Below are 13,340 nucleotides of genomic sequence, written 5' to 3' on the forward strand. Positions count from 1 at the left end.
GAGAGAAGCAAAGACAGTTTCCATGCAAAAACATAGAATGCGAATGTTACTGTTCAGTAGTCACTAGGAACTGATTCAGCAATACACGACAGACTGCTAGCATTAAATGTACTTCTGAGTAAAGGAACACACTACTTATCTGTTTGGTGGTATAAAAAAAGTGTTTATGAGGAAGTCAGAAAGGAACTAACACTTAGGGTTGGTATATTAACATATGGCTGGCAAGTATAAAAGCAGACGACCAGATAGTAGAGCATTGAACTTTTCTAGGTGAAAGAAAAAAAGGGAAGCAGTACAGTCATCAGAGGTAACAACTCTTATAGGTCAGCTAGTATACTTATGACTCACGGGCCAGTTAGTATACATATAACACATTAGATCAGAAGTACCAGAACATCTAACAGAACTTGACAATGATGCTCTGCATTCTTGCTCTGATTGCCACTGCTTCAGCTGGACCATGGGGCCAACTCTTCAAAGGGTAAGAAATTAAAAAGTGGAGGTTTCTACTTAGTTTCTTGAAATATATAACTATTTATATATATATATATATCTGCATATAAATATGTATGCATGTGTGTGTGGGTATGTATACATGTGTTCAAGTCTATTATCTAATTTTATAATAAGTTTTGTAATAACTAGTACTAACAGTTATGGCCATAGATATAGAGATTGATCAATACTTCCAGTTTAGTAAGGCTCCACCTGCAAAATGCATACCAAAAGAAATATTTTATAAATAATATATATTTTATATTTATTTTAAATTTATTTTATTTATTTCTATTTAACATTCTTATACATGTGTCTTTGTCTGCGTGTCTTTGTCCATCATCCTATACATACACATGCATACAGGTACACTGGCTGGGCTACAACCTGTAAATGGGCAACATACACACAGACAGAGACACACACACACACACACACACACACACACACACACACACACACACACACACACACACACACACACACACACACACACACACACACACACACACATATATATATATATATATATATATATAATGTGTGTGTGTATGTGTTGATATAGTTATATATATATTTCATTCATATAAGTGCCGTATGAGTTATTGCTGCACACATTTTATCGTGTAGTGAAATGGTGGTGTTTTCTGTCGCTGGTACAGTTTGTTGAATTATGTAACTGTCAAAGTTCATTATATCAACCATTAACTAATTCAAGGGTTTTGCCCTTTTCTGAGTTTGTGTAGAGTTAGTATATTTTATTTCCTGGGATGTGGGGGCAGAGGGCCCATGTCGGGGGGTGTAAAAAAGCTGTTTTTGTTTTACTTTTCATAATCAGAAATGTAACCTAGTAGGTTAAATTTGAGATTATTTTTTGTGATAATTTTAGTGGAGATTAATGGTAATTGCTAATGAGTTTTTTCAATGTTTTGTGTTTTAATCAAACTCACCAGTGATTATTCATTATCAACTCATATATATATATATATATATATATATATATATATATATATATATATATATATATATATATATATATTTGTATATATATATATATATATATATATATATATATATATATATATATATACATTTTAAAACACACACACACACATACATTATGCACTCATACATGTCTATGGCAAACAAATTATCCATAGAATCTCTTCTGTTCCATGACAATGCAGAAAATGATTTCATATGGTTTTCAAGGGACAAAGAAAATAATGTGTAATGATGTGCCTGCATACAGACTAACCAACACATGGAAGTATATACATAGATGCAAACACACACACACACACACACACACACACACACACACACACACACACACACACACACACACACACACACACACACACACACACACACACACAGGCACACTGATGTATACTGGGCTACAACGTGCATACAGACTGAAACTTGTAAGTAGAGCGCAACTTGTAAACAGCTCTTCTAATACGTAGGATGTATTTTGCAAAAAGTAATGGTGACAACCCAAATTCATCTGCTAACAAGTCTATTATAAATTTAATAGGAACTGCTGAATCATGTTAATGTCATGAGGCATTACGCATGGAATTAGAGACAGGCACACATTTGTTTAAGTCTGTAGTCTTATATCATGTATTACTTACCTGCTATTTGAGGTCTGCATATATTCCCTTTGCTTTTGTGGGTATTTGCATGTGCACCATTTTCTACCCACTTTCCAAAACATACATGTAGGTGAACTGACATTGCTCTGTATTGCCTGCAGTCATATTGAAAATTATGAGTGGTATGTGCATTCTAAGATGGACTGGCATCCTGTCCAGCAATAGTGCTGTCTTATATTAACTGAGTACCAGGACTGTTACCTGCTCCCATGTAGCCCTGACTAGAATAAATTATATATCAGAAAAGGAAAGTATAAATAAACATTCAGTTTAGATTTCTCATGTTTCTACATCACTGACCTGGGCAAAGGAAACTGAGATCTTTCAAAAAAGAGTATGCATATATTAAAAATAAGTGCCAGCACCAAATTTTCCAGTACAGTCTTCTCTGTCCATCTTTCATGTGTGTAGGCAATCTTATTTTAGGAATGTACCTTTTTTAAGAGTAAAATTGCATTTGGAATGGCAGGATTTATTATAGCACAATTGTTCTCAAAACTGGATCTGTTTTTTATTCTTTTGCGATCTGTGTAAGCATATAATAATGAGTTATCTGTTTTCAGTAGTAACTAGGTAGCACTGCCTGGTTAAGTGACTTGCTCAGAGGTGCACAGTTTTACAAGTAGAATTTTGGGAAATCAAACCCACGACTACAAAACGAAGCTTATTAATAGCTCTTAGCTCTATTTTCTTGGCTACTAGATAAAGGCTGTAAAAAGTTTAATATAGCATAAAAGTAACAGTGTTGAAGCTATATTGCTAAAATTAAAATTCTGTATAATCCTTGAACCTCACTGTTTTTTCTGTAGCTCATAACTGTTTGTGAAGAATACATTTCAGCCATTGGTTGTCTACCTGGAATTAATTGCATGATGGCTCCATGGCTGTGAGTGCAAAGCGGGGTGTATGCAGATGGGATGCTATAGAAATAAAAAATGTAGATGTGTGCTGTGCATTATTTTGATTTAAATCTGAATGAAAACAGGTAAGAAATGTGATTCACTTTGTGACATGAGATGGCTGACTATTCTAAATGTCACTTTATCATTTTATGTGGTTTACTATCACAATCTCAAAGTCTACAGTCTTGAAAATCAAAGTTCTCAGACCTTAATAGTGCAAGACCAAAATGCTGAAGACCACAGTATCAAACTCCTGGTCTTGCCCCTGCAGCAGTTTTGTTAGCATTCACTTGTGGGTTCACATTCCAGTAGGGCCCATGTTAGCACTGGGCTCACACTTGTAGAGGTATTCAGTATTCGAGACTATTAGACACTGTGGTCTTAAGGATTTTGGTGTTTTGATGTTATGATCTCAGGATTATATGTTTCAATTCTGTTGGTTTCAGGATTATGATAGTATTGAGTGAGATGGCCAAGTGTAACAGGATAGAAATGTCAAGGACCCCAGACTGCAGCACAGCTGGATTACATATCACTGCATGTCCCTACCAACCAAATAAAGAGAACAGCTCTGGATTTCCTTGGTCTATAACTGTACAACTCTATGAGTGTCAGACTTGTTCTCAAACCTAGGTCACTGGTTACAAAGGAAGATCAGGCAATCCCAAATAAAACCAAGACTCTTTCCACAAAGGGCAAACGTCCAGACTGGTGGACCCCAGCCATTAACAAACTTTACAATAAGAGGAGAAAGCTATTACATGATAGAACAAAATCCATAAAAGGGAAGTCACCCCTGATCATTATTAGTAAAAAAATACGAGCACTCATAAAATCAACTAAGGCCAATTTTGAGAGAAAAATTGCCATGGATTCAAAGGACAATCATAAGGCCTTTTTCAGCTATGTTAGGAACCTGGGTGGAAACTCACAGATATGCTCAGAATTAGTCCAAAATGATACAAAAATCACTGAACCCACAGACATTGCCAACATACTGGCAGACAGGTTCAGTGCAAACGAGATAACTATCCCAGGTGAAAGCTGCTCTCTCTAAAAAACACAGCATCAATTGGACTAACAAGTCTAGTCTGCAAAGCTATGGAGAGGATCATAATGGCTCAATAAAACAAAGATAGGGGACTTTTGCAGACATTGGACCGGAAGATCATGCCTTTTCTTTTGAACTTCTTGAAATAGTCACCAAGGCCATTGATGAGGGAAGGCAGTCCATACAGCTACCTTGACCAATGTGAACCCATATGTCACAAGATGGGTTGCAAAACTGGCTTAAGGGACAGACCACAGGTTAGAGTGCTGGCTGTGTCGACTTGCTGACAAAGTTTGCAGATGACTGCAAACTGGCCATAGTGGAAAGTGCATCGACACGGACGGATATCCTAAGGGAAGGGACAAACAGATATAGCTGGTGCCAGAGCCAGAGCCATGGCTGAAGTTACCAAAAATGAAAACAAGGTAACCCCAAGCTACCATATAGGTGGCAATCCACTAAGCACAGAAGAGGTTATCAGGGACCTGGGACCCAGGTTGACACAGTTTCTTTTTTTTTTGGCACTCACTGCTAAAGTGGTTAGAAAGACCTTCTCATTGCCCCACTGATCACAGAAGGGATTCACATCCAGATCTAGTGAGGTCATTGTTGATGTATCTCACCGACACATCTGCAGCAATTGGAGACCCCCAAAAAAGCTCCAAAAAAAAAGGAGGACTCCCAAAATCTGTCATATGCTGCCAGATTGAAGAAACTCCAGCTATTCAGTCCGCATACCTGCCTGCTCAGAGGTGACATGTGCCTGACATACAAGGCCATGTCAACCGGAATAAATGGACATGCTCCACCTCAAAAAAAATCCACCAAAACCACTCTCAGAGACTCTATGCTGTGGAATAAAATCCCGGTCCATGTGAGGCAGAGCAAAATCTAGACCTGTGGATGGGAGATCGGTCACTGCTGGACAGAGGCACAACAAACTAATGGTACTAATGGGCACAGTATTTTTTCATATAAGGCAGATAGCCTAGTATAAACCTATGAACCTATGAACCTATGAACATCTTCTGCTTCTAATGTGAACTTCTAACAAATGTCAAAAGGCATAGCACCACAGAATAGGAGAGTGAAACCTAAATCTCACCTCAGTACTTAAAAAGCCTTCTCCAGATTAGGTTCTGCATTATTATGGAATCACTTCCCAAAGGATGTGAAAAGCAATCAAACACTGCAATCACTGTACATTTTGTACATATACTTTCTTTATTATGTTATGCTTTTTCTTACAAAAATCTGACGCATGTACGTTTTGAGTTTTATCTTTATAGTGATACATTACAATTGTATATCTCTGTGTATGATCAATATAGTATATAAACTATGTAAGTAATGCATTTCCTTTGCACATTCTTCATTAGTATTTTATATTTTTCAGTACCCTTGTTGTGACTGAAATGGGTTACTAGTCCACCTAACCTAAATAAATAAATAAACAAACAAACCAATGTCTTTTGAGACTCCTGTTTTACAACTGTAAACAGGGCATCCTTACTTACAGTCCATGAAGAATCACTAACAATACATTTCATTTGCAGTCACTAGTTATAAATCACCCTGACGGATTTATATGAAATGTAATTATTCAAATTCTGTTTGCAGGTGCTGTAGGTATAAACATTGTAACAAGGTAGCACAAAGTTTACTTGCATTGTATAAAACAATATACTTTAACCTGGCACATAAATAATTTTTAAAATGGAACAATGTATATTTCTCATTTAAACATACATAAAGACATATAAAGGTGGTGACAGAAAAAAGACCCTCCCCTGCATTTTTCTATTTAGCCCATGTGCAGTCCTGATCAGCTTTGAATGCCATTAATAACTTACACTGTGTCACTGTCTCAGCTAATATATACCAGGGTCTTGTCAGCCTTTTTGTATACAAAAAGTTCCCCAAGTCTGCTATGAAGTTTGACCCAGAAATTGTAGTTTATTTGGCTGTTTGGGCAGTTTTCCATCTCTTTCAACTTGCTGGCTTAAAAGCCTACATTTGTACTTGTTCCCCGGCTTTCCTGTAACTAGTCTAGTCCAGGTACAGAGTTGCTGTATTCCAGGACTCTTTGTAAGCTTCTGAGCCCCCAAGCCTTTTTGTGTTGGAGGGAAGCCTTCTAACTTATCAGTGGGAGTGGTAAGCATTAGGTAGCCTATCTACCACAAGAGGAGTGGTTCCTGGCCCAGAAATTGTAGCTACTGGTCGTTTGGGCAGTCTTTTCCCATCTCTTTCAACATTCTGGTTTAAAAGCCACACTTGTGCTTGTTTCCCAGTTTTCCTGTAACTATCCTAGTTCAGATACAGAGTTGCTGTATCCAGGACTGTTGGTAAGCTTCTGAACCCCGCAAGCCTTTCTGTGTTGGAGGAAAGCCTTCTAGCTTATTAGTGGGAGTGGTAAGCACTAGGTAGCCTATCTACCACAAGAGGAGAGGTTCTTGGCCCAGAAATTGTAGTTTATTGACCATTTGGACAGTTCGTCCATCTCTTTTAACTTTCTGGTTTAAAATACCACAGGTTGGATTCATGATGGCTTGCACGGAGTCTAAGAGTAGAGTAAGACTCCATGCAGCCATCATGTCCGACGAGCGATCCACGAACAGCCTGTAGGGGCGTGTAAGAGAGCTCCTAAAATGGCTCTTACACGGATATGGTTTGGATATGCAAATTACCTCACTTGCAGCTGAAAGACATGCAAATGAGGTAAATTTGCGATCCAGGAAGCACAAACTTGTCCGTGTAGGAGCTGTGTTAGCTTCAGAAATGTACTCAGTTGACAACTGAGTACCGTTCTGCAAATAGCACAATGGAGCCTTGTCAGCTCCAAATAAAGGTTGCATATGTTCCAAGAATTGCCAATGGCCAAATATGTGGCCACTGGCAACGTACCCACATGCAAAATTAAAATAAAAATGTTTATTTTTTTTTGGTGATTGCTGATGTTTAAATGTAGCTCAGCGCCAAGCAAACGGGCTGCGCTGCAAAAAAACAGGAAAATAAAAATTTAAAACCCACAAATGGTTTTCATTAAATTCTATGAACACCTTCAGGAATGCATGGATTATGCAATCCCAAATAAAACCAAGACCCAATCCTCCAAAGGCAGACATCCTGTCTGGTGGACCCCAGTCATTAACAAACCATGCAAGAGAAGGAGGAAGCTACTACATGATAGAGCAAAACCCAAAAAGGGAAGGCATCACTGATCAGTATTATGACAAAAAACTATGGCCACACATAAAATCCTCTAATGCCAGCTATGAGATAAAAATTGTACAGGACACTAAGGATAATCACAAGGCTTTCTTTACTGATGGTAGGAACCTGGGTGGGAATTCCCAGATATGCTCAGAATTAGTCCAAAATGACAAACAATACACCAAACCCACAGACATTGCCAACATCCGACCTGACAGGTTCAGTGCAACCCCCCCCCCACCAACAGGCCAAATATCTATCCCAGCAGAGTGCTGGCCCCCTGACATCGCAGATGCTCAGGTAACAGCCAGTGTCCCTAAAGCAAAACACACAGCATCAATGGGACCAGATGGTGTCCCAGGCTGCATCCAACATGAAGTCCAAGAAGAATTGAACACCAAATAAAATTACTGCTCAATCTCAGCCTTACCACAGGATATGTACCCAAAGAGCAGTGTACAGCAACAGTGGTCCCTCTCCACAAAGGTGGTGCCTGAATGGATCATGCAAACTATCACCCCCGAATCCTGACTAGCATGGTCTGCAAAGCTATGGAAAGGATCATCATGGACCTCAGAAATAAAGATATTGGGGACCTACAGACACTGGACCCTACCCAGTGTGGCTTTCTTAAGGGCAGATCCTGCCCCTTAAACCTGGTTGAGTCATTGGAAACAGTCACCAAGGCCATCGACGAGGGGAAGGTGGTCGACACAGCCTACAAAAAAGCCTTCCATACAATGCCCCACGTGGTCATTATAGATAAGCTCACCAGCTTAAATATAAACCTCTATGTCACTAGATGGGTTGCAAACTGGCTCAAGGACAGAACTGACATGGTCAGAAATGCTGGATCCATGTCAAGAGTCCAAACCAGCTACAACTGGCTTCCCACAAGGCTTGGTCCTGGGACCCCCCTGTTTGGTATATATTTCTTGGAGGTACAGGCCAACATGGAAGGACTGTGTCTGAACAAGTTTGCAGATGACTACAAACTGGGCGCCATATCTGACCCTCCAGATGACACAAGCATCCTACAAAAGGGCCTCATAGAAACAGACAACTGGTGCCACAGCCATGTCATCAAGCTAAACACAAAAAAGTGTATAGTCATCCCCTTTTTAAAAACAGTAAGTGCCCACCAATTACCACATAGGTGGTAACCCATTAAGTACAGAAGAAGTAATAAGAGATCTGGGGACACAAGTTGATAGAAATCTTGCATTTGACAACCATGAGGCTGTAGTGGTTATAAAAACATTTCATATGCCCACCTAATCATGAAGGTATTCACATCTAGATCAGGGGAGGTCATCGTGCCTCTTCAGTCATCCTTCATCAGGCTCACAATTGAGTACAATGCCCCTTGTGGGATGTACCTTAGCAGACACCTCCAGCAACTGGAAAGACCCCAAATCTGCCTGATTAAACAAACTGCAGCTCCACACAGTGGCATACTGCCTGCCCAGAGGTGAACTGTGCCTGATGTATAAAGCCATGTCCAACCTGGAATCAATGCACATGCTGCACCTTGTAAAATCTGAATCCCATTGAGCTATGCACATGAGAGACCTGAACCTCAGCACTGAAATAATTAGGACATGCTGCAGTGATTGATCCATAACCCAGAAGCTCCCTCCACTCTTGAGTAAATTCACAGTCCAGGTTAGCCAGAGAGTCCCTCATTGACTCTCTTCAAGAGGAATCTTGATGAGTGGATGGCAGATTGTAGGTTTACCATGGGTATCACTTTTATGTCACAGTTAGACAGAGGCACAGTATACTAACCTTGAAAAATGTCATGGCAAACTCCAGTTAAAATGTGTGTTGAAGGACAAACACACTCTGACTAGGATTAGAAATGCCCTAGGGCACATAGCCTAGTGTTGGTCAATGTCCACCCAAGTTGCGGAATACACTAGTAATGTTGGACAAGCCTGGTTTAAGTAGGCCATAGCTGAACAAAATGCAACATGGTCATACCTTAGTCTGGTGTGCTCAGTATGAATATTTAAAGCAGTGATGGGACTCAAACCCAGGATACTGTGCACCAAAATGAAAGGACTGAACCACTACACTATGACAATATTACAGTGTTTGGTTAGTATGAAAGAATGTTGACAAGTGTATGCAAACTCTCCCATGGAAACCCTGCAGGCACAGCATAATCCCTGTTGGGTTCAGACACAAAGCAGTTGGGCAGTAAGAACACAACACGACTTCCAATACACACACTATAAATGTCAAATATTGTTCAAGTTCACACACAACCACAAATGTAGTGGACCTCAGATCTCAACATATGGAAAGGTCACACTGGGCATGCTCACACACTTAATGAGACATATGTCAGGCAACAAACTATGGAAAGCCTGAACTGGGCATGCTCACACACTTAGGCCATGTCTCAGTATAGCAGTCGGCCACACATATCTGGCATTTGTATGTGTTAAGCCAGGAACCTCCCACAATACAGCAATCTGCCCAGTGCACACAGTTAAATGACAACAGTGACATAAGTAATATACTGGAACCCTGCCATGATCAAACATCATCCACAGATACACAAGTTGTTCATAGAAACAGGGAAAGCTATGGCAATAAAGACCTGCAAACAGTTTATCAGCAACAAATATTGTGCATCCCAAACATAAACATATGGGTGCAGAGGTCGATACTAGGCTGTTTGCCCTAGGGAATACATAAGCCTAGCCAGAGTGTATTTGGTGTCTGCCTCCCCAGTACAGTAGTCTACTGTGCCTTTGTAAAGTAGGTCACAGAAGGCACCATTTAAGGCTAGTTTGCTGTGCCTCCATCAAGCAGGGACACAGTGGAGATCCCAGGGGTTGAATTTGCAATGTCACATCCATGTGGCTGGAGTTTCCTGGAAGAGGGTTGGCGAGGGGCTATGTCTAACATTAATTGGGATTCAATTCCAGACTGTGGGGAGCCTTATCTGTAGTGTCTGGGAAATTTCACTGTCAAAACTTGCAAGTGATGATTTTCAGGGATTGAAGTGTCCTGCCAATACTGTTCAGAGATGTCCTCCCTCTGTGGGATATTGCTCCGTTATGTATTAGCTCACTCCTTCTGTTGTACAGCTTATATATGGCTGGTGTCAACCAGACACGTCTCCTGTTGTGGAGGAGTCTTGGTTTTATTTGGAATAGCATGATAAATGAAAACCTGCAGGTGCTCATAGAATGCATTTGTAAAGGAATCTGCAGATTGGGCTGTATAATCCTCCAGCACAGGGCCTTTGAAGTATTCCACCCCAGTTTTCACAAGTGCAAAGTCTACTTTTGAGAAATACTTTGTTAGCAGTGATTTCCTTGCCTGGGGGTGGGGATGGGATATGGACATCCAGGGAAAGTTGGTTATGGTCATATCTTAACAATGGTGGTCTACCTCTGGTGTGGAATATAGAGTCCCCATGTTGGTGATGATCAGGTCTAATATGTATTCCCCCTTGTGGCTGTGGTGACTGGTTCTGCCATAGCACATGGATTCACAAATTGTAGTGGCTGTAGGGTGATGTTGTTGAGGCCTGAGTAGTTCCCCCAGTCAATATTCCTGTACCTGAAGTTAACCACTGTAATGGTGTATGTGAACACCTTCATATCCTACACAGTTCCCAGGGAAGCCAAGTGTGGTTCCTGGATATGAGGGGGGTGGTCTGAACTACACACCAAACCAAAAGGCAGTTTTGCACAATGGTAGTTGTATATGTATGGCCTGTCATGCTTAGTGCAGTGGTAACAACCCAGAGGTGTGTGTATCTGTGATGTATATGGATGCACTCCCTGGTTGTGTGTTACAAGTCCTGTGTTCATGAAGCATGGTATAAAACATAACCAGGCAGTGCTGATGTGCATATGTGACCCTGAACTAGGTGTCTGTTAATTCATATATATTGTTATCCCCCATACTGAGGGATAGTAATAGATGTACATACCTCTTTGTAAAAACTGATGTCAGCACCCTATAAATACTGCAGGAGAAGAAAAGCCACCCAGTAATGCGAATAGCTCGCTGTGCTAATGCGTCTCTCTCAAGTGTCGTTAGGTAGGGGGTTGAATCCTGCAAATGCTCAGTGTGTGTGTGTTGGGGGGGCAGAGGATGTGCATGTGTGCAATTCTCTTTGAAAGAAATGTCCCTTTTGACAACTGGAATAACACACTACATGATGTACATTCCTCTTTGTAAAGACTGATGATGTCAGCACCCTATAAGTACAGCAGGAGAAGCGAAGCCACCTAGTAATGCGAATAGCATGCTGTGCTAATGCGTCTCTCTCAAGTGTCATAACATAGTTAGGTAGGGGTTTGAATCCTGCAAATGCTCAGTGTGTGTGCGTGCAATTCTCTTTGAAAGAAATGTCCCTTTTGACAACTGGAATAATACACTACATGAAGTACATTCCTCTTTGTAAAGACTGATGATGTCAGCACCCTATAAGTACAGCAGGAGAAGAGATACCACCCAGTAATGCAAATAGCGCACTGCGCTAATGCATCTCTCTCAAGTAGCATAACATAGTTAGGTAGGGGTTTGAATCCTACAAAAGCCATGTGTGTGTTTGTCACACAGTTTGTCAATGGGTGGTGGGTTTTGCTTTTATTATTGTATGACATATAATTATAACAGTAATTGCAATGCACACATCAGGTATGTGTGTGCCACATATAGATATGTACCTGTGACCTGCAATAGTTCCTATGTGTGAAGCCTCCCTCATATGAATACAGTTGTTACCTTTTCCAGCATGTGCTGCAGATTCCCAGACCGTACGCCATACATGTATGTTGATGACAATGCAGGCTACTGCAGTGATCTGTGTCCTAGGCCAACTGGGTGACACACAGTCATGAAAGCTGTGATATATTAATGTGGGTGAGGGTTCATGTCTGGAGTATATGTCACACATGTTATAACACAGCAAAGTCTGTGAGTAATGGACATCCTGTGTAGGTATATGGCAACTGTTGCTGATATGCATAAAGACACCTGCTTGCTTAGGCGATACACTAAGGGACTGCACAATACCTTTGGAAATGTGAATATCACAGGATAGACAAGAAAACACTTGTCCATATGTACACACCATTACCCGTTCAACATGATGGGTGCTGCACCTACATGGTACTATTGGAATACTATGTTACGTACATGCTGATGACAAAGTTACAGTTGTGTTACAGTAATAGAGCATGGCTTGGACACCAGGTATCTGTCTGTATGATACCCTTGTGGTGGTCATGTGCAGAATGCATTGTAGGCCACTGTATGCATTTCCAGTCATGGATGAACATATCCCTAGTGTGTTGGCATGTACGTGAGACTGCTATATGGCAAACAGTATTCTTCCCAGGGATGTGTGGGGCTCAGTAAGAATGGCTACATGGTATAGTGTAGTACTGCAGGGATATCACTGACACTGGGTTTCCTACAACTGTGTATCAGTTGAGGATACATCATGTAATAGGTTAATAGGTTCATACTAGGCTATCTGCCCTAGGGCAGTTATAAGCCTAGCCAGACTGTGTTTGGCTTTCGCCACCCATTTTAAATGAATTTTGCTATGGCCTTTTTCCAGGTTAGTATAATCTGCCTCTGTGTAACAGTGACATAGAAGTGAGACGTTTGTGCTGTACCTGTCAGTAATGATGTTGGCAATGTATGTGGCATACATGTATTCTTTGTCATTTAGGACTACTTCTGAGCATATCTGGGAATTCCCACCCAGATTCCTAACATAACTAAAGAAAGCCTTGTGATTATCCTTAGTGTCTTGTGCAATTATTCTCTTGAAGCTGGCCTTAGACGATTTTATGAGTGCCCGTATTTTGTTCCAAATACTGATCAGAGATGTCTTCCCTTTGTGGGATATTGCTCGATCATGTAGTAGCTACCTCCTTCTATTGTTTTCTGTTATGTGGCTGGGGTCCACCAGAAAGGATGCCTGTCTTTGGAGGATTGAGTCTTGGTTATATTTGGAATTGCATGATCTGTGCATTC

At 40.6% G+C, this 13,340-nt stretch overlaps 1 protein-coding gene across 1 annotated transcript in view; it reads left to right on the top strand.

Moving 5' to 3' along the window:
- Positions 1–282: 282 nt before the first annotated feature.
- LOC122792897 (carboxypeptidase B-like) overlaps positions 283–13,340 on the top strand; it is a 531,601-nt gene continuing 518,543 nt past the window's right edge. Inside the window, exon 1 of the mRNA XM_044060455.1 lies at positions 283–481. Coding sequence (XP_043916390.1) covers positions 414–481 — 68 coding nt within the window. The 5' untranslated portion in view covers positions 283–413. The remainder of the gene's footprint in view (positions 482–13,340) is intronic.

Source organism: Protopterus annectens, chromosome 2.part0 (assembly GCF_019279795.1).
Source record: "Protopterus annectens isolate FY-2018-M chromosome 2.part0, PAN1.0, whole genome shotgun sequence".
Classification (NCBI taxonomy): domain Eukaryota; kingdom Metazoa; phylum Chordata; order Ceratodontiformes; family Protopteridae; genus Protopterus; species Protopterus annectens.